This window comes from Rhinatrema bivittatum, chromosome 1 (assembly GCF_901001135.1).
Source record: "Rhinatrema bivittatum chromosome 1, aRhiBiv1.1, whole genome shotgun sequence".
Taxonomy (NCBI): Eukaryota; Metazoa; Chordata; class Amphibia; order Gymnophiona; family Rhinatrematidae; genus Rhinatrema; species Rhinatrema bivittatum.
The window spans coordinates 82,014,887-82,033,642 of record NC_042615.1 but is presented as its reverse complement, the minus strand read 5'-3'; the positions used below and the strand labels follow the sequence as shown (position 1 = coordinate 82,033,642).

At 43.7% G+C, this 18,756-nt stretch overlaps 1 protein-coding gene across 1 annotated transcript in view; it reads right to left on the bottom strand.

Moving 5' to 3' along the window:
* TLL1 (tolloid like 1) overlaps positions 1-18,756 on the bottom strand; it is a 586,556-nt gene that overhangs the window by 160,697 nt on the left and 407,103 nt on the right. The window contains 1 exon segment of the mRNA XM_029571633.1: positions 7,217-7,332. Coding sequence (XP_029427493.1) covers positions 7,217-7,332 — 116 coding nt within the window.

Below are 18,756 nucleotides of genomic sequence, written 5' to 3'. Positions count from 1 at the left end.
ACAGTATTATGTCACAGCTCTTTAACTAGGCCGACGGTACAGTAGATCGCTGTGACCTTGGCCTACTCAAGGCCTCAGCCTTTGCCTCACCGGGAGGTTGTATCATGATGCCAGGGCTTAGACCTGGCACCAGGCCTGATGTTGTAACCTGACCCCCAGGGTTCTCAGCCCAATCCCAGGCCTTGCACAAACCGAGGGGATGGCAATATTTAGGTTGCAAGTGCCAAATAAAGAAGAGGATAAAGAAGAGCCTCCGAGGCCTGGGCCTGAGCCTAGGCTGAGGCACCAAGTTGGGTCATGGTGTCGGGCCTGGGTACGAGCTGAGGCTCCAACGTCGGGACCCATCCTCTGGGCCGGGTCAAGGCATCAGGCTTGTGTCTGGGCTGAGGCCCCTGTGTCAGGACCCAGCTTTGTGCCTAGGCCAGAGCGTTGAGACCTGGCCTTCGGGTTGGGTCTCAGCATTGGGCTTGGGTCCAGATCTACGCTCTGGTATAAGGATCCGGCCTTCATAGGATACCCAATAGGTAAGGTAAGGTTTTTTTCTGTTTGTTTTGTTTTTGGGGGTCTTGGCCGAGGCCCCAGTGTCAGCTGTGCCTCTACCGAGACCCTGGCGACATGATCAGGCCTAAGCCATGGACTCTGTTTTGGGCCTAGACCTAGGCCCGAATCATTAGTTTAAAACAAGATGAATGAATAAGATTTGCTTCTTTCAGGGGCCACCCCCCCCTGCTTCTGGTCCTCTCTGCACTGTAGTGTTCTCCCTCACTGTGCCAGAAAGAGATGTACTGCACTACTATGGATTTTGATTTTTTTTTTCCTTACTGGTGGAAGTTCAGGGTTGGAAACATTTTTTTGTCTCTGCCTATCTGGACATTAGTGAGGTGAGCAGTGCACTCAGAATGTAGAGCAGAGTCTTACCAGGCTAACATTTTTTTATGTTAGTGCTTAACAATTTTTTGTGTGTATGTGGAAGCAGTAGCACTAGTGCATACAGCACAGTACATATACCCTGAGGTCAATATTCAAAGCTGGATGTTTAAGTAACTTAGCCGGATATAACTTATCTAAGTTATGATGTATATTTGGTAGCATGGTGAAGCCACTGATTATACTCGTATATGTGCGCACTTCACCGGATATGTCCACCCAGCTAAGCTTAGACAAGCTCTATGGGGCATCTAAACTTAGATGAACACTTATACATTTAACTTTGAATATCAGTAGTTAGGCATATAAGATATACATCTAACTCACTCCACCCCCGATCCACACACCCACTTTTACTGTTGGTACATTTTAGCTATATAAGGGACTTGTACGGCCAAATGGGGGCTGCTGAATGTACGTGCATATTTAGCAGCCACTACTTAACTGCATAAGTCCCGCTTATCCAGCTAAATAGCACTGAATGCACTTTGAATACTGACCTCCCTGTATATGCGTCTGAGTGTGAATATGTATGTGACAGACAATTCTCCACACAGTGAGTGGAACTGTGAGTGGGGGTACAGTTACAGTATCAATAGATTAATTTAAAATATACAAACCCACCAGTAGGCAGTGAACTTCAACAGATTCCATCATATCATCAAAAGGAAGAGGAGTGAATGTTGGCAGGGTTGGCAGCTTTGGCAGGGGCAGAGAAAGTGGTGGGGCCATCTCTTCTAGTAGCAGCAATAAAAAAGGCACTAATCCTGCCTCCAAATAGAATGGCAGGAATGGAAAGTGCTAGCAGCTCAAGGCAGAATCATTTGAAATTTGAAGGACAAATGCCACCGCGGCCTGTTCCTCCTCCTCTTGTTTTGGAGCAGAGGGAACAGATGAGAGAGCCATCCAAATTTGAAAATAACAGGGCAGGGACATGGATTGGGGCAACAGAAGTGCAACATCTAAAACCAGCTGCATGCTTCTCTGCATTGGTTACTAGTACTCAGGCAATGAAGACAATATTTTCAACAACTAATTCTGAAGAAGAATCTTTTCTGGGGTTCCCTGACCCATCTGCCATGCTCACTCTCGTGGCCTCCTAGAGCACGAGCGCGCACATCTCTGACGCTCAAATACACGTCATGGCGGGAACCTCGGGGGCGGCCCCACCGCATGACGTCAGTACCTCCAGGTATACCTAGCCTCCACTTCCGCTACCTAAATGAGTTAGCAAAGACTTTGCTTTGCTACTCTGCCTGCTCTAAGCTGCCAGCTTAGATGCTTCCTATCGCTAAGGGCCTCGCTCCAGCAGAAGCTCTAGACACGTGCTCCTCGGGGGTCTCTCGCTTCCTACTACCCTTCGGGATCTCACTAACCTAGACAACCACTCCTCAGGGGTCTTGTCTCTTATTCTTTCCAGGATATTGGACCATTGTGCACTCGCTCCTCGAGGGCCTATCCTCTTCATATCCTGCACCACGGACCTTCGGTCCCACCATTCTACCATTAGGAAGATGCCGTATCTCAGTGAGTACCTCTACGAACTGGCACTCCAACTCCACCCACCAGCCACGGCATTACCCGCTCTGTGGGCTCCTGCCTATCATGAACATCTGGGTGAGACTACACTACTGAGCCTGTTGAGCGTATTGGCACCTCGTGGATCAGTGCCATACCTTCCTGCATTACCATCTATTACAGCAGTACAATAAAGACTATCCATTCTGTGTCTGCTAACTGTGTCAGCCAATCGCTGTGGTTTCCCACAGGGCTCCTCCCCGTGGGCGGAGTCATCTCCATTGTGACCAAGGGTCCACAATGCCTCAAACACAACAATTAGTTATTAGCATACTAGCCTCCAGCTCAGTGTTGGGAAAGCTAGATGATGATGATGATGATACTGACAGTAATAAGAGCAACCCCCAGCAAGAGTAGGCAGTTCAAGTAGAGAGTATGAACAATTCCCTTTGCGTTTTTCCTCAGTACCAGCATCAGCTCCCAAGGATGTAGAGATTAGATTGTAGAAGACATCTATGATCTGGAGTACTTTAAATTGACTGAGGAATTGTGTATTGCTCAGTGTATTCACAGCAGTAAAGATATCAGTCAAGGGAAGAAAATGGGATATCTGACAAATATTGTCAGATATCCCAACTAGTTCAAAACAGTGCAGCTCGCATTTTATCTGGTATCTCTCTTCAAAATCACATCACACCTACTCTCCAATCCCTTCATTGGTTACCCATAAAATTCAGGATAAAATATAAAGTACTCACCATCATCCATGGTCTAATACACAACTCTTCTTCTACCTGGCTCTGTTCTATGCTTCGTATCTATAAACCCACTCAGCATTTAAGATCACTAACACAAAATCTATTAGACATTCCATCACCTCGACTGGCAAGACTAGACATCACCAGAAGGAGAGCGTTCTCTGTAGCAGGACCCTCTCTCTAGAATTCTTTACCAAATCCACTCCGTTTATTAACAAATCCACTTCACTTTAAAAAATCCCTGAAAACATATCTGTTCCAATTAGCATTTAATACCTCACCAAATACTTAACATCAACTAAACAACTCCCCCATTTTCACCTCCTCCCTATAGTACTTCCCTTCATGACCCGCTTCAACAAAACAAATTTATTCATCCCTTCCCCCCCTCTAGAATACCCCCTCCAGATACCTTCTACCCCCTCTCCCACTTTTTTCCCCGCTTATTTGTTAAGGCGAACTATGGCACAGATCTTTTTCTATTAAGACTTTCTTTTTAAAATTAGTTACATTATTGTTTATATACCAATTTGTATATTTTTACTCTTTTTAATTTATTTTCTAATCTCGTTTATTTTATAATTTTTGTAAACCGTTTTGATAAAACTTACATTTTAAAAAACGGTATATAAATACTTTTAAATAATAAATACATAAATAAATAAATAAATATTTGTATGCAATATCACCTGGAGAAACAGCTGGCAACACAAACCCTCACCCCACCCCAGCAAAGGAGATCACAGCATAAATTCTGTAAAATGCTATCTCACAGAGCCCATCAAGGAGATGAACACTGATGCACTGCACACAAGTCCAGTCTGGCCAGATCTACCACATCTTTCCTGCCCACCAACCAGCATGCCCAGTGAACATGTCTTCTCAATGGCAGAGGACATCATGAACCCTCATTGCTCAAGGTTAGTGTCATAGTTAATAGAAAAGCTAGTATTTTTCAAACCCAATGTTCATTTGTTAGGTTTCCAGAATTTCCATGCAAGTGGAAACATGACTGAAAGCAACTTGAAGATCTTGCTGCCAATCTGCCTACCTGCCATACCCCGGATGTATTACCTTAGGGGTCTTGCTGTTACTGTTCTGCCTACTTGCCGTGCCCCTTATATGCTTTCTTAGGGATGCTTCTGCCACTGCTGTGCCTACCTGCCATATAGGTTCCCTGTAGCACTTTAGGTGACTTGTTGCCACATGCTTACCTGCCATATCCCTTATATACCTTCTTAGAGATCTTAATACTCTTACTCTACTACTTGCCATGTACCTTAGGAGTTTTGCTACCACATGCCTACCTGCCATGCCCCTTATATATAACCTTAAGGGTCTTACTGCTATTTCTCTGCCTACCTGCCATGCCCAGATGTACCACCTTAGGTGTTTTGCTACTACTACTCTGCCTATGTGTCAGGCCTCAGATGTACTGCCTTAGGAGATATGCTTAAATTGTAAGCCCACTCGGGACAGGAAAAAATCTACAGTACCTGAATGAAATCTGCTTTGAAGTGTCAAAAAGTGGAATATAAATAAAATAAGCATGAGTTTGTGATTCCCCACACTATGTCTTGTGGGTCAGTGCTTGTCAGCATGTATTAGAACTATATTCAACCACCACAGTTATACTATTAACAGATGGACCCATAACTGATTTATTGAGCCATTTACAGTTTCCCTTTACCAGCCATATGTATATAACACATTCACGGCTCGATCTTTACAATTTGACAGAGAATTGTTAGTCTACTCGTAGGATAAACCACATTCCTCCTACTGAGACAGTAATCTCTCATTCCAGCTGTCTTTGAACATCTGTCCAAATCCACTTTCCATAAAGTCCTTACCAAATAGTTATTTGCCCTGACCATCTGTTGCCTTGCATACCTGCTGTACCACTCCTCAGGATTTTGATACCATTCTTCCTCTACTTTAACCTTCCAGGTATATTTTGGGGATTCTACTGTTACTCTTCTAGCTGCATTGCTCTGCTCCTACCATTTCAGTTTTTAATAATCACCAGTACCACTGCTACCACCATTGTTCCAAGCCAGCTTGGTAACTAAGGGTGCTTCCTCTGTTGCTCATGCTATCCAAGAGATTTCTTCCAAATCCCCTTGCCTACCCTTGCTCTTACCTGGCCATTTATTGCTTGCAAACCTGCTGCACCACTTTTGATACCTTTCTTCCTCCACCTCAAACCTTTTGATACCCTTCTTCCTCCACCTCAAACCTTGAGGTATATCCAAGGCTGGATATAAAATTATGGTGCCCAAACGCAGAATACTGGAAGTGGTAAATTTCACCCCAGAAATAAAACAGCAGCGGTTTTTGTGTGCCTTCAGAATTTGGCATTCTAGGCACTTGTCTATGATCTCTATTCCCAATTCTGTCCAAGGGTACACCTTGAGGGTTTTAAAGCTAGTCTTCATCCTGTGTTGCTCTGCTCCTACTGTTTCAGTTTTTAATAATAACCAATACAACTGTTGCCACCGCAGCTCCATGCTAGTCTTGGCAGTTTAGGGTACTTCTTCTGCTTCTCCAGCTGTCTACAAGGTTACTTCAACATTTACTTTCTATTTTCTACATGGTACTTACTGACACTTGCTCTTGCCTTCTACATCTGATACTTTATATACATCTTATCAGCCAATCATCTTTAATGGTTTCATTCTCTCTTGGACATTTTCTTCAAAGTCTGTTCCCTTATGGTTCTTGAAATTATTAGTTTTTGATGCATTATACCACAACAAAAGGCAAGGGTTGAAGAAGTGAAGCACCCAGAATAACCAGGGCCATGCTTCCTCATGATTACTACATCTGAGGCAACCTCTGAGGCAGTATTTGCAAAAACCGATTCATAAGAAGAATTATGTCCTGGATTCTCTGAATCACAGGATATTAAACAGCTAGTGGTTAAAAAGCATTTGGTGTCTCTCATCAGTATCATATTAGCCTCAAGTGAAGACCAACTCCGATTCCAAAAAGCCAACTCTTTCAGAAATGACATCAGACCTCCTCCAGAAATTTCCTCTGGCTTCTCCCTGCCTAGAGATTTATACATTGTGCCCTTTGCACCTCATTTGGAGCCTTTGGATGTTCTTGCAACTCTGGGTGGCTGGTTTGTGCCTCTCATGAAGCTTTGGGGTCTTCATGCTACTCTTTCAGTTGCTTTGATCCTCTATCACTTCCTTTGAGGGTTTTCTGCCTCTTTTGATGTTTTCTTCCTCATCCATGGTGTCTTGGGCTATTCATACCATACTTGGTGCCACATTGCCCCTCTCATACAGCTTTGGGGAGGTTTATGTCATTGTTGTTGGTGCCCTTTAGCCCATTTCTGAAGCCTTGGGGAGATCTGGCCATTTTTTCTGCTGTTTTGCTTCTCTTTCAGAGCCTTAAGAAATGAACAAATAAAGCAAACAAAAAATTTTTGTTTGAAACTAATGGAATGAATGGTGTTGTCCTACAAAACAAATGAATGAACCAAAACAAAAAGTTTTCCTTTGCACACTCCTAGTTAAAGTAATAAAATATTTTATTCTCCCCTAAAAGACTTAGTCAATCCTATGCCAGCTGTCATCTTCTCAGTTCTCCTATTTTTCATCCAAAATTATTTCAGAGTGCAAGCACTTCTGTGACCCGGATTTCCCTTTGTAATCATCTACCGCATGTCAATCTTACCTCAAAAACTGAAAGCTAGTATGTGATGAAGCTAATGGTCCTTCCTGTTCCAGACAGATGATTTGACAAATGTTATGACATAACCATTCTTTGATTAATAAAAATGAAACTGGCACTGGATTTCCAAGGGAGTATAGAAGTTAAAAAGAAAAAATAAAGCTTTCACAGAAATAGTTCCATAAACAGATGAATGTATATGTTCATGGAGAAATAAAGTAAACACATATACATTATTATATAAATAAGATTTTTAAGTGTATGTCTGGATGTATAGGAGTGAAGTGAGGAAAAGTGTAGAAAATTAGAGAATGTAATGCTTTCAGTACCTTCTCCCCTGGTGTGACAGACACTCGCCATATACAGTGTGTATATGAAGGATAACCATTTGGGAAACCTGGAGATGAAAAGTTGCCTGTGGAATCCTGTAGTGTTTCCCCACAACCTACAAGGAAGAACACAGAGAATAAAAATAGAGAGAGGGACTTAATAGCTTAAAGGTAAACAAAAGTGTATACTAGACAGAAACAGCATCTATACAAGACTAAGGCATGTTTAAAAAATGGAAATTTTCATGCAATGCAGCAATTTAAAAGCATCATGTGAGAGGAAAAAGCCTCTCTCTCTTGCATGTATTGTTGCTTCTCCTATTCTCTCTCCCAGCCTGCGCAGCAACTGCCATTAGAGCACGCAGGATGAGGCTGTCTTCTTCTCCCATAGCAATGTGTATGGGGTGGAGTGGACAGAAAGGCACAAAGGAGAAATGAAGAGGGCAAGGGCACTGAGAAGGGACAGTCACACAGGCATGGGAAGGGGAGAAGAACAAAGAAGCACAATGGAAGGAAGAGAATGGACAAGGGCAGAGGAACACGGGAAGGAACGAAGAGGATGGACAAAGGCAGAGGAACATGGGAAGGAACCAACAGGATGAACAGGGAAAGAAGAGGACAATGAAGTAAAGGAGGAATAGGTCAAAGGGATTCAGAGGAGGGAGGATGGAAGGATAGAGGGGCATGGGGAAGGGGTGACGTAAGTAAGAAGAGGAGAGGGACAGAGATAGCATGAGGAATAGGACAGAGGGACACAGAGAGGAAAAGTCAAGGCCCTACTCAAAGGATTGAGGAAGAGGTGCAGAAGCGCACCTAAGGAAGTTAAGGTAAATCGCAGAGGGGAAGGAGAAAAGGGGAAAGAAAGGGAATATAGTGGTAAACACTTTACACGAGTAAGTGGGCTTTTGAAAATTGCTACTATATATGCCATTGAATTGCCCATAGGATATTCAAGTGTAAGTGCATTTTACGCACGTAAATGGATTTTTAAAACTGTTATGATAGTATACTACATTTACACGTGTAAGTCCTTTTAAAATTACCTCCATTGTTGTCACTAAAAATTCTCAGGGCATGGGCTCAAGGGGCTTGGGTCCAGACTGTTTGATAATTAAATCCAATTATCCTGATCAGCTCTCACCCCCCCCCCCCCCCGAGACAGATCCTATAAAAACACAGGGCACCAGTGTGACTGAGATCCTACTGGCCTTATTAGCACAATTTTAAAACCTGGTAGCTCATCCACAGTACTGCCTTGCTGGGAAACCTACACTGGAATCCCCCTAAACCAACGGGGTGAGAAGGATCCCCTATGCCGAGGGTCCTGAGACTGCTACTTTACTACTTCCAGACTACCTCACTACTGCCACCTCTGGTGGTACACTTCAAGCTGTATAAATAAAGAATTAACTCTGTTTTTGTGCGTCCTGCGTTTAGCCCAGTACTGTGGTGCCTCACGGGGCTCCTCTCCGTGGGCGTGGTCATCTGCCACAATACCCAAGAATCCACCCAAACACTGCTTATCCATAACAGCTACATGGGGAGTCTGAAAATTGACCTCTGTGGGGACACATTTCCAAGAATATAGGTGCCCAACTTTGGGAGGTAGGTACCTAAATTAGCCTTCTTGAAAACGTACTAGGGCTTGTGCCTAAACTTAGGAGCCTGGTTAACTAAACACAACTAGGCACTTAGCACTGATTTTCATCAGTAGGTACCAAACATGTTCCTAAATCTAGGCAAATTAATTGCAGGTCTAAATGTAGGATCTAAGCTTTAAGAACCTAAATATAGGTGAAATCAACTGAAAATTTTGTCACCTACTTTAAGCTGAAAATCTCCCTAAATTTTGGTATCTAATTTAGAAGCTGACCATTTTTTAAAAATTGACCACTATTTGCCTAGATTTAGGAGCCTAACCTAGTTGAAAACCAAGCTAAGCACCTAACATTTTTACCTACCCCTGTTGATATCCACTTTTTGGTTCCTTAATTTAGATGCTCAACGCTACTCAATTTTCAATGTAGGTACCTAACTCCTAAAGTCTATACATAGTTGTCTTTGTAGAATATTTCACATAAAGAATGAATGTGAAATGAATGGGTTTGATATTCAGCGCATATGAATAAGCTGGAACCTATGTGGCTAATTAGCAGTGTTTCAATATTCAGCTGTGTTTAGTGGCCACCACTAAATAGTTATCTGTCCAAGTGGTAGGTGGGACAGAGATATTCCAGGAAGGAGCTACTTATCCAGGTATCTTAGCCAGATAAGTGGCGATATTCAGACTCAGCCAGATAAGTTAGCTGGGTAAGTTACACTTGCTATTGAGCAGGTCTAAAGTGAGCAGGATAAACTTATTCAGCTAACTCAAAGTTATTCAGATGTATTCAGTGGCACGATTGTACAGCTGAATATCCAAGATAAGTTAGATAGATATTCTACTTTACAGTTCAGTAAAATGTTCATATGCATATTAAAATGAGCTTTATTAAGTTCTACAATAATATTTACTGAGTGCATGGTAAAACATGCCCTCAGTAGCATGGCTAGAATACTGATGTAGCCATTAGCACAAAACTGCTTAACATCCATGTAGATGCAGGCCAAAATCCTTCATGCTAATGAGCCCTTTCACTATGACCAGGATAGCTTGGGGCAGTCCTTTTCCCCCAAAACCCATGAACACAAAATGACTCCTTCCTAAATCTTAGCCCCTAAGCATCATCCCTAACCCCAGAATAGCAAGAACACCACACGAGTCACACCCCTCTATATAAAGCACCCCTAGTGGCATCATTCACCAACAGATGTGCTATAGTCAGATATCCCTCCTGCCCATGAAGAGCCCTCCCTTCCAAACTGGTAAGACCTGTTTCCAAAGGAATAGGTGGGAATCATGCTATGAGGGGTGGAGCAGGGGGACATACAGGGGTGGCTTATGGCAATATGCTGCCTGAGGTGAAGGATGAATGGTGATCCCCATTCCCCCCCCTATTCATTTTGTTTTGTTTTTTGTCCCCCTGGGGCTTAGAAGCAAAAGGTTTTTGGGAGAAAGAATGGAATATTCTGATATCTACATTGTGGGATTTTGTCTTTACAATTGTTCTTGTATCTGACTACTTATAGTGTAAATTTTCCTTCTTTATTGGAGCACAAATTTTGGAGTGGACAGTATTCCTGCCCCCAACTCACAGAGCTCACATTCCCTCACCCTGCATCGAGTTGTCCAGTGCTCCTCAGGACTGGGAAGTGTGGTCCCCTTACCTGAGGAGGGTGATATATGGATGATGAGGCCTGAATAAACGAGTAAATTATAGGCAGTTGGTGTTCATGTTATGGTGTTGGTGTTCATGTTCATTTTCAAAGCTGTAAAACGTTATAAAGTAAAATAATGATTTGGGGAGTTGATGGGTTAACAAAAGCCTGGCAAAAGCTGAAGGAGGCAAATAATAGAATTTACAATTACGGAGAACTATGAGCTGGATTCACTAAGGCTTTACTCCCATTCTATGGGGCCGACGCAATAATCTTCGTGGAAAGTGGGCGCTGACTTTTCAGCGCCTGCTTTTTTAATGCACTTATGGCACCTGCAAGGGGGGCGCCATGCAATATGTAAATTAGGGGGTCGCGCTAAGAAGGAGGCGCTAGAGTCGCTTGAGCGACCATAGCACCTCCTTGCTAACGCGACCCACTGCGGCTGCCGGTTATGAAGACCGACCCCGGAAAACTCGGCCTCGGTTTTCATAACCTGCCTGTCTGCCACTAATGAAAATCTCAGCTGCCATTTTTATTACAGGCAGACGGCCGGTTATGAAAACCGACGCTGAGTTTACCGGCATCAGTCTTCATAACTCGGCGGTCTGCAAAGTTATTTTATTTTATTTTTTTTACTTTAAGAAAAAAGTACAGAAAAGCAGTTTTTTCTGCTTTTCTGTACGTCTTTTCAATGTGCTCAACGATTATTGCCTGCTCCAGGCAGGTGTTAATATCTGAGCAAAGGTACTTCTGAGATGCACATTTATCTTTTTGCATTTGGAGTGAATGAGTAATAGTCTTATTCACATGCAATTGCTTGTGATGAGCATTAACTCATTCACTCCATGTCAGACGCGCGTTAAATAGGTACTAATCCCCCTATTGTATTAGGGGGTGGATTAGCGCCTATTTAACCTGCTTCCGACAGCGGGTTAAACTGCACTCGGCTGAGCACACTGTATTGCATCGGCCCCTATGTCTAAGTGAATCAGGCCCTATGTTTGGTAACAGGTGAGGAAACCAATTTCTGAAGTAAGTCCCCCTTATTTTCGTTTAAAAGTGTTTAATCATTTTGAGATGCCTAATTACTAATTGAGGAGTGCACCATCCAAGGAGGAGTCATTGGGGCACAGTGGGCTACAATATCTTGGTGAGTGGGGCAATCAGGGTCAGGATATCAACAGGCATGTTAACTAATGTGCATGTTACCAAATATTCCTGCTGATACCGTTACAAAAATGTAACTACACCTCTTGAAGCAGACATTTTTTTTTCTGGTAGTCGGGGGGGGGGGGGGGGGGGGGGGACACGACAATATTCAAAAGCCATTTAGATGGATAACTCAGAAATTATCTGTCAAAATGGCAAGATTTGCCATATTCAGCCACTTGTCCAACTAAATTATAGCTGGATAATGACTTATCTTGTTATTATTTAGCCAGGCAAAAAATAGGTGTTCTGGGGACATTTCTGGGATGGGTTTATTTATCCAACTAACTTAAACCTAGATTTATGAAATTGCTATAAATATAGCAAAGCTAGCATCCGCGATCAAAAAGAGGTGTGATTAGGAAAATTAGCAGCTTGCCTCATCGCATCGGTAAATAGCGCATTCGGCATTGTGTCAGCGCTCGGGGCGTTGCATTAGTGCATTGTATGTTCCGTCACTATGCGGCTAGCAAAAATTAGTGCATGGTGTATTATTTTTTTCAGTTTATAAATACATGCTTCTTTGAGGGTGTGTCAAGGCATGGGTTAGAGGAAAGGAGGTGACTGGTGGTTAGAGGATAAGAAGTTAGTTGTTCTTGAGATTTCTGAGTGCGTTGTCCTGTTCTTTACTGTTTTTCTTCTGTTTACCTTGACCGTTGTCTTTTGTCTATCTGTGTGTGTGAACGTTTTGTTTGTTTGTTATGTTTCTCAGTCTGTCTTTTTCTGTGAAGGTGGTATGTAGAGGAGAGGAGTGGAGGAGTGAGGAGGCATGTGGAGGAGGAGTGGAGGAGTGAGGAGGTGAGTGGAGGAGTGGAGGTTGTGGAGAGGATGGCGCGTGAGAGGCATGGGGAAAGAGAAGAGGCATGAGGAAAGGAGGGGGAGGAAGGGGAGGAGGGAGGATAGGAGGCTAAGGACAAGGGCAGAAGGGCAAGGGGAAGGAGGGATAGGCATAGGGACAGGGGCAAGAGTAGAGAGAGGCAGGAGGGAAGGGATAAGAGGAGGCAGGAGGGGAAGGGGATAGGCGGGCGAGGATTGAGAGAGGAGGATGGCAGGCAAGGGATAGAGAGGGCAGACGGGAAGGGAGTTGGCAAGGCAGGGGCAGGATGGTGGAGGAAGGGAGGGGAGAGGGGAGTGGGAGGGAGAGTGAGGAAAAGGAGGAGGACACCTCTCCAGAAGCAGAAGTGGCACCTTCCTCTGCCAGCCAGGCAGCAAAACGCTCTTGCCTGAGGGCTTTTAAGTTCAACATTCAGGACAATGAATGATTATTGCTGGGGTTCTGGGTTGCAGTAGGCAATCTGTGCCAACAAGACCTCCAAGGCATCCAAGGGCTAGATCTGGCACACCATTTCCGAGGCAATTTCATGGTGGAGCGGTGTCCAGCACAGTGCCACAGGTACTGGGACATAAATCAACAACCTTTGACAACTCAATAATGTTCTCTCTTTTTTAATGAGGCAGGTTTATTTACCTTGGTTTTATTTACCTTGGTCATTCTTTTGTTATCTCAGTGTTAATCTCTCTTTTGCCTTCTCTTCATTCCAAGTTGCATTTTATCCCTGTTTTATTGTAACTGCTACCTTATTCTTCTATCACATGTTAATGTTTTTAAGTTATTAAGTATTTATTCTGTTGTCACACCTTGTTATTTGTAAACCGGCATGATGCGACTCCCATCGCGAATGCCGGTATATAAGAAATTTAAATAAATAAATAAATAAAATAAATAAATGCCTAATTAAAGATGGGGTACAGCAGAAATAAGTACTTCTGACTGACTGGCGGAGGAGACCCATGCCCAGTTATGCTTATACCTATGGAGGAGCGCCTCATCCAGCAGAAGAGGGAAGACCTGCAGTGGCTATTAAATAGACCAACTGGGTACATGAATCCACCATCACCAGAATTGTGATTTTTCCTTGTGAAGATGGTAAATTGGTAATGAAGTCCATTTCTATGGTCTCAAGGGTACTGGTAATGGAAAGAGGAATCCATGAGGATGATGACATGGTATCATGTTCCAGGCACATACTTCACAAGAGGTGGCATATTCTGTTACATCTTGGCTCCATTCTGGCCACCAGAATTTACAGGCAACCGGGATGACATGCCAGTGGAGAATTATGGCAGCTTCGAAGGAGTTCCAAATATGAAGTACCCTCTTCTAACTCCCACTCCTGAAGAGGCAGTGACTTCCCCACTATGGTGGCTGCAATATAATAGAATTGTGATACTCTTGTAAAAGCCAAAAGTCCACACAGGCCTGTCATCCTGCAGCAAAGTCGCCGTGAAGTTTCACTATTCAAGTGCCTTGAAATTCCACGAGCATACTTAATGACTGCAACCAAAAGGCTCTCACCACAAGCACATTTCCTGAAGGATCCCTGAGGAGCAGCCCTTCAGGGTTATATGCATAAATCTGCTACAGGTGGAATCAGATAAGTGCTTACATGGTAGTTGTTTGGCACCTAGTGGTAGCACTTTGAACATTCTCTGCAACCTATGATTATTCAAGCCCAGTAGCTATACGAGCTTGCATATATAAGCCACTCAGCTCACTGTGGCCATGTATGATGGTTGCTAGAGAATAGGGATGTGAATCGTTTTAGGACGATTAAAATTATCGTCCGATAATTTTAATATCGTCTTAAACAGTTATGGAACACAATATAATAGAGATTCTAATGATTTATCGTTATAAATCGTTAGAATCGTGAGCCGGCACACTAAAACCCCCTAAAACCCACCCCCGACCCTTTAAATTAAATCCCCCACCCTCCCGAACCCCCCCAAATGAGTTAAATAACCTGCGGGTCCAGCGGCGGTCCGGAACGGCAGCGGTCCGGAATGGGCTCCTGCTCCTGAATCTTGTTGTCTTCAGCCGGCGCCATTTTCCAAAATGGCGCCGAAAAATGGCGGCGGCCATAGACGAACACGATTGGACGGCAGGAGGTCCTTCCGGACCCCCGCTGGACTTTTGGCAAGTCTCGTGGGGGTCAGGAGGCCCCCCACAAGCTGGCCAAAAGTTCCTGGAGGTCCAGCGGGGGTCAGGGAGCGATTTCCCGCCGCGAATCGTTTTCGTACGGAAAATGGCGCCGGCAGGAGATCGACTGCAGGAGGTTGTTCAGCGAGGCGCCGGAACCCTCGCTGAACGACCTCCTGCAGTCGATCTCCTGCCGGCGCCATTTTCCGTACGAAAACGATTCGCGGCGGGAAATCGCTCCCTGACCCCCGCTGGACCTCCAGGAACTTTTGGCCTGCTTGTGGGGGGCCTCCTGACCCCCACGAGACTTGCCAAAAGTCCAGCGGGGGTCCGGAAGGACCTCCTGCCGTCCAATCGTGTTCGTCTATGGCCGCCGCCATTTTTCGGCGCCATTTTGGAAAATGGCGCCGGCTGAAGACAACAAGATTCAGGAGCAGGAGCCCGTTCCGGACCGCTGCCGTTCCGGACCGCCGCTGGACCCGCAGGTTATTTAACTCATTTGGGGGGGGTTCGGGAGGGTGGGGGATTTAATTTAAAGGGTCGGGGGTGGGTTTTAGGGGGTTTTAATGTGCCGGTTTTGCGATTTTTAGATTTTTAGATTTTTCACGATTTTTCACGATTTTTCACGATATTTTACCCCCCCAAACGGCAACAATACGATTCCCTCCCCCTCCCAGCCGAAATCGATCGTTAAGACGATCGAGGACACGATTCACATCCCTACTAGAGAACATACATAGAGTTCTTGCTTCAGCCAAATCCTTATTTGTTCGTTGGCTGCAATATAATGGCAGTATGGAGGTATTCCAAAAATCACCATTACCACAAAAGCGAGGAGAAGAAAATAAAAGTGCCCTCCTTCCTGTTGGGGGTTTCCCTTATGAAGGAACCTAGAGGAATAGAACCCACTCAACTAGCCTCCCAGGAGTAGAAAGTGAAGTCAGGGTCTTGTAAGTATAACAGATAGGTCAGATGAATACAAGAATTGAACACAAACTCAGTTTTTACAATTTTATTCCTCACAAAGTACCTGCAGAAAAATTAGCAGTTAAAAAATGTATCAACTTTTTCCAAAATCACACATGAAGTAAGCAAAGTATACATTACACAGCTATATTTCTGTCTAAGAAGCTTTGTCCTTTAATCTTTGGTTTCAGACTAACTTACTTCTTTCTTGTACTAGAGGATTTAGCTTGGAGTGTTCATCAGATCTCCACCCCCTTAACCCGTCCCAGAAACTTACCTTGGTTTGTTTTACTATTTACTGCTCCCCTGGAGCAGAAAGTAGTTTGCGCGCGCGCGCCGGCTGGCTGCCAGTGCGTGCTTCCCCAGGACAGCAGCTAATGGCGCCACTCAGCCGACCTCCATGCCGCCCTGCCCCGCCCCTCCCTACCCAGACTATGCCCCCTAGCTTGCCCTCTTTTCAGGGCTCGGCTATTGTGCGCATGTCGTACTTACGCGCATGGCAGGGCCCTTTTGAAAATGCATGCAGCTTGCACAGGACCCAGCCACGCCCATAAGTGATGATATTTGCGCACGTGGCTGTTTTAAAGTTCGGCCAAAAGTTCGGCAGTCTGAGTGTTAGGAGGAGGTCACTGAATCCCAGAGTTCTGATTTAACTAATGAGCAATGGCAGTTATTCACTACAAAATATATATATAATCTACATATGTTTCTCAATGGGGCTAAAAGGAAATCATATATGGATCCAAAAAGTACTTTCACAGACCTAAATTTATTTCTGATTTCTGCTCAATACATTTTAAGCAAAGCATCAATGTCAGAGTTTTGCAAACAAAAATCGTACAGACTATAATATTGAATAAAGTTTGTAAATCCTTAAATAGAAGTAAGCATCTAGGGATGTGCTAGCAAAATAAGTCATTTCACGTTGTGTCATGTTGTCTTCATTGCCGTTAATGTTTTGGGGGTTTTTGGGTTTGGTTTTTTTAAGTTTTGGAAATAGAGCGCACTATTCAGAAATCGTGAGAACTAAAAGCACAAAATATGATTTTTTATTGTTTTGTTTTGAAATTGACAAGAATTGACATAGACAATATTGTTGACATTGTCTATGTTAAGAACATAAGAACTTGCCATACTGGGTCAGTCCAAGGGTCCATCAAGCCCAGCATCCTGTTTCCAACAGTGGCCAATCCAGGACACAAGAACCTGGCAAGTACCCAAAAACTAAGTCTATTCCATGTTACCATTGCTAATAGCAGTGGCTATTCTCTAAGTGAACTTAATAGCAGGTAATGGACTTCTCCTCCAAGAACTTATCCAATCCTTTTTTAAACACAGCTATACTAACAGCACTAACACATCCTCTGGCAACAAATTCCAGAGTTTAATTGTGCGTTGAGTGAAGAAGAACTTTCTCCAATTAGTTTTAAATGTGCCCCATGCTAACTTCATGGAGTGCCCCCTAGTCTTTCTACTATACGAAAGAGTATATAACCGATTCACATCTACCCGTTCTAGACCTCTCATAATTTTAAACATCTCTATCATATCCCCCCTCAGCCATCTCTTCTCCAAGCTGAAAAGTCCTAACCTCTTTAGTCTTTCCTCATAGGGGAGTTGTTCCATTCCCCTTATCATTTTGGTAGCCCTTCTCTGTACCTTCTCCATCGCAATTATATCTTTTTTGAGATGTGGCGACCAGAATTGTACACAGTATTCAAGGTGCGGTCGCACGATGGAGCGATACAGAGGCATTATGATATTTTCCGTTTTATTCACCATTCCCTTTCTAATAATTCCCAACATTCTGTTTGCTTTTTTGACTGCCGCAGCACACTGCACCGACGGTTTCAATGTGTTATCCACTATGACACCTAGATCTCTTTCTTGGGTGGTAGCACCTAATATGGAACCTAACATTGTGTAACTATAGCATGGGTTATTTTTCCCTATATGCATCACCTTGCACATCCACATTACATTTCATCTGCTATTTCAATGCCCAATTTTCCAGTCTCACAAGGTCTTCCTGCAATTTATCACAATCTACTTGTGATTTAACTACTCTGAACAATTTTGTATCATCTGCAAATTTGATTACCTCACTCATCGTATTTCTTTCCAGATCATTTATAAATATATTGAAAAGTAAGGGTCCCAATACAGATCCCTGAGGCACTTCCACTGAGAAAATTGTCCATTTAATCCTACTCTCTGTTTCCTGTCTTTTAGACAGTTTGTAATCCATGAAAGGACATTGCCACCTATCCCATGACTTTTTACTTTTCCTAGAAGTCTCTCATGAGGAACTTTATCAAACGCCTTCTTCAAATCCAAGTACACTAAATCTACCGGTTCACCTTTATCCACATGTTTATTAACTCCTTCAAAAAAGTGAAGCAGATTTGTGAGGCAAGACTTGCCTTGGGTAAAGCCATGCTGACTTTGTTCCATTAAACCATGTCTTTCTATATGTTCTGTGATTTTGATGCTTAGAACACTTTCCACTATTTTTTTTCTGGCACTGAAGTCAGGCTAACCGGCCTGTAGTTTCCCGGATCACCCCTGGAACCCTTTTTAAATATTGTGGTTACATTAGCTATCCTCCAGTCTTCAGGTACAATGGATGATTTTAATGGTAGGTTACAAATTTTTACTAATAGGTCTGAAATTTCATTTTTTAGTTCCTTCAGAACTCTGGAGTATATACCATTAGGGATGTGAATCATTTTTGAATGATTAAAATTATCGTCAGATAATTTTAAAATCGTCCAAAATCGTTAGAGTGCACGATACAATACAAATGCCCCCGATTTATCGTCAGGGGCATTTGTATTGTATCGTTAAATAGGGCGCGGGAAATCCGGCACACCAAAAAAACCCTAAAACCCACCCCAAACCTTTAAAACAAATCCCCCACCCTCCCGAACCCCCCCAAAATGTTTTAAATTACCTGGGGTCCAGTGGGGGGTCCCGACGCGATCTCCAGCCCTCTGGCCATGGCTGCATTGAGAAATGGCGCCAGTGGCCCTTTGCCCTTATCATGTGACAGGGCAAAGGTAGCGCCGGCGCCATTTTGGTTCCTGGCTCCTGACGTCACGCGTGCAGGAGATCACCCCCGGACCCC